Source organism: Penaeus monodon, chromosome 17 (genome assembly GCF_015228065.2).
Source record: "Penaeus monodon isolate SGIC_2016 chromosome 17, NSTDA_Pmon_1, whole genome shotgun sequence".
NCBI classification, from domain to species: Eukaryota; Metazoa; Arthropoda; class Malacostraca; order Decapoda; family Penaeidae; genus Penaeus; species Penaeus monodon.
In genome coordinates this window covers 25,412,855-25,414,421 of record NC_051402.1, presented here as the reverse complement: position 1 = coordinate 25,414,421, position 1,567 = coordinate 25,412,855, and the positions used below count along the sequence as shown (strand labels likewise).

General features: G+C 29.9%; 1 protein-coding gene across 1 annotated transcript in view; it reads left to right on the top strand.

Moving 5' to 3' along the window:
- Positions 1-1,218: 1,218 nt before the first annotated feature.
- Positions 1,219-1,567, top strand: part of LOC119583624 (ceramide-1-phosphate transfer protein-like) — a gene marked incomplete at its 5' end in the record, with an annotated part of 1,277 nt that continues 928 nt past the window's right edge. The window contains 1 exon segment of the mRNA XM_037932209.1: positions 1,219-1,567. This exon segment is cut by the window's right edge and continues 928 nt beyond it. Coding sequence (XP_037788137.1) covers positions 1,219-1,351 — 133 coding nt within the window.

Below are 1,567 nucleotides of genomic sequence, written 5' to 3'. Positions count from 1 at the left end.
ATATTTTTTAAATCCTTGGTGTGGTTAAACTATGCATGCTATAAGTGTTAAGCATGAATACTAGTTTTATTAAGGTACATATGATGTGTATTATTGAGGTGATTCTTCCATTATTTTGTACTTTCTTCAAGTGTGTTTGCATGTACATGAAAACATTTATACATACTTTCACATTATGAGATAAACTGGTATGGATGTATAATTTTCTTTCTTTCATTCAATATGTTATTCAGTTTTTTATTTAACTTTTTTTGTCAGAGAACCTAGATTAGAGGAGTAAATGTAAAGTAGAGAAGAGAAGGAATATTTACATGGATAATACCAGTATATAATTGTTTTAGTGATTAAAACCAGAAACTCGTCTAGACTTGTATACATATTTTTCTACTTTCTTTTCTACTTTTTCTTCATTTCATTGAATGCCCATAAATCTCAGTTGTTCTGTATTACGAGTGCTTTTATATTCCAAGCCTTTTCAAAGCATAATATCTGTATTTTGTTTGTGTACTAGACTTGTAGATAGAAGTGTGTGCATAAATTAAGACATTGAATATGATGCTTTTTATATGATATCCAGTTGTAATACAGAAGAACAGGCTTTCCATCTTTTGATAATTATGTTTTAATTTTGTAATTTTGTAATTTATTTATCATCTGGTACACAAAGACATACTTATTTACCCTTCAGGTCTATTTTTATGGTAACGGTTAAAGATTAGATGGGGAAAAAACAGATTGCAGATTACATTGAACTTTTCACTAGCATGGACTTTCTATAATAATTTCTCTGAGCTTGCTAATGGCATATTCTTTTGATTTTTAACAAGCACATATAGATTATCTTTATTTAAAGATAATTCCTTCTATCTCCAGCAGTAGGAAAATATATAGTTCTATGTGCATGTTACAACTTTCTTTAAGTGTAAATAACTGAGTTAGATCTTTATTGTCAGTCTGCCTCATACCAGGTAAGTATTTTGTCATTTGCTTTTCATGTATAATCAAATATGAAACACTCAGAAATATGTCATTTCAGTATAAATAGACATTAATCACTAAGACTGTATGATTTAGAAATACATATAGTACAACAATACAGCATTCCTAACATTTTCATTCTTAATATTCTGATCTTTCTATTCATGATTATAAATGTAATGAACATTAAAAACAATTTCTCCAAATATCTTATTAATGCTTTACAAAAATAATTCTGCAGGTAACTGGTGGCATTGAAGCAGTGAGAGCCCACAACGAAGCTCTTATGCCCAAAGTGATAGAGGTCATGACATCAGTGTATAATTTAACGCAGAAGCTCTACGAGGATTACGAAATTCTTGACTTGCCATAGGAGTTGTGTTTGCTGTCATGCAAGAAGGAGTACGGACTTGTTTATAGAATGGGCATCTAAAGATAGATTTCATTTAATTACTTTTTTACTTTTTCCTGCTATTTGCAATGTGTGAAGAATATGGTAGGGGATGTAAAAGTAAGGAGCATTGGTAGTCCTTAAAGGGAGCTCCTGCAAAACTTTAAGAATGAATATTTATGAGGAGGAATAATTTAT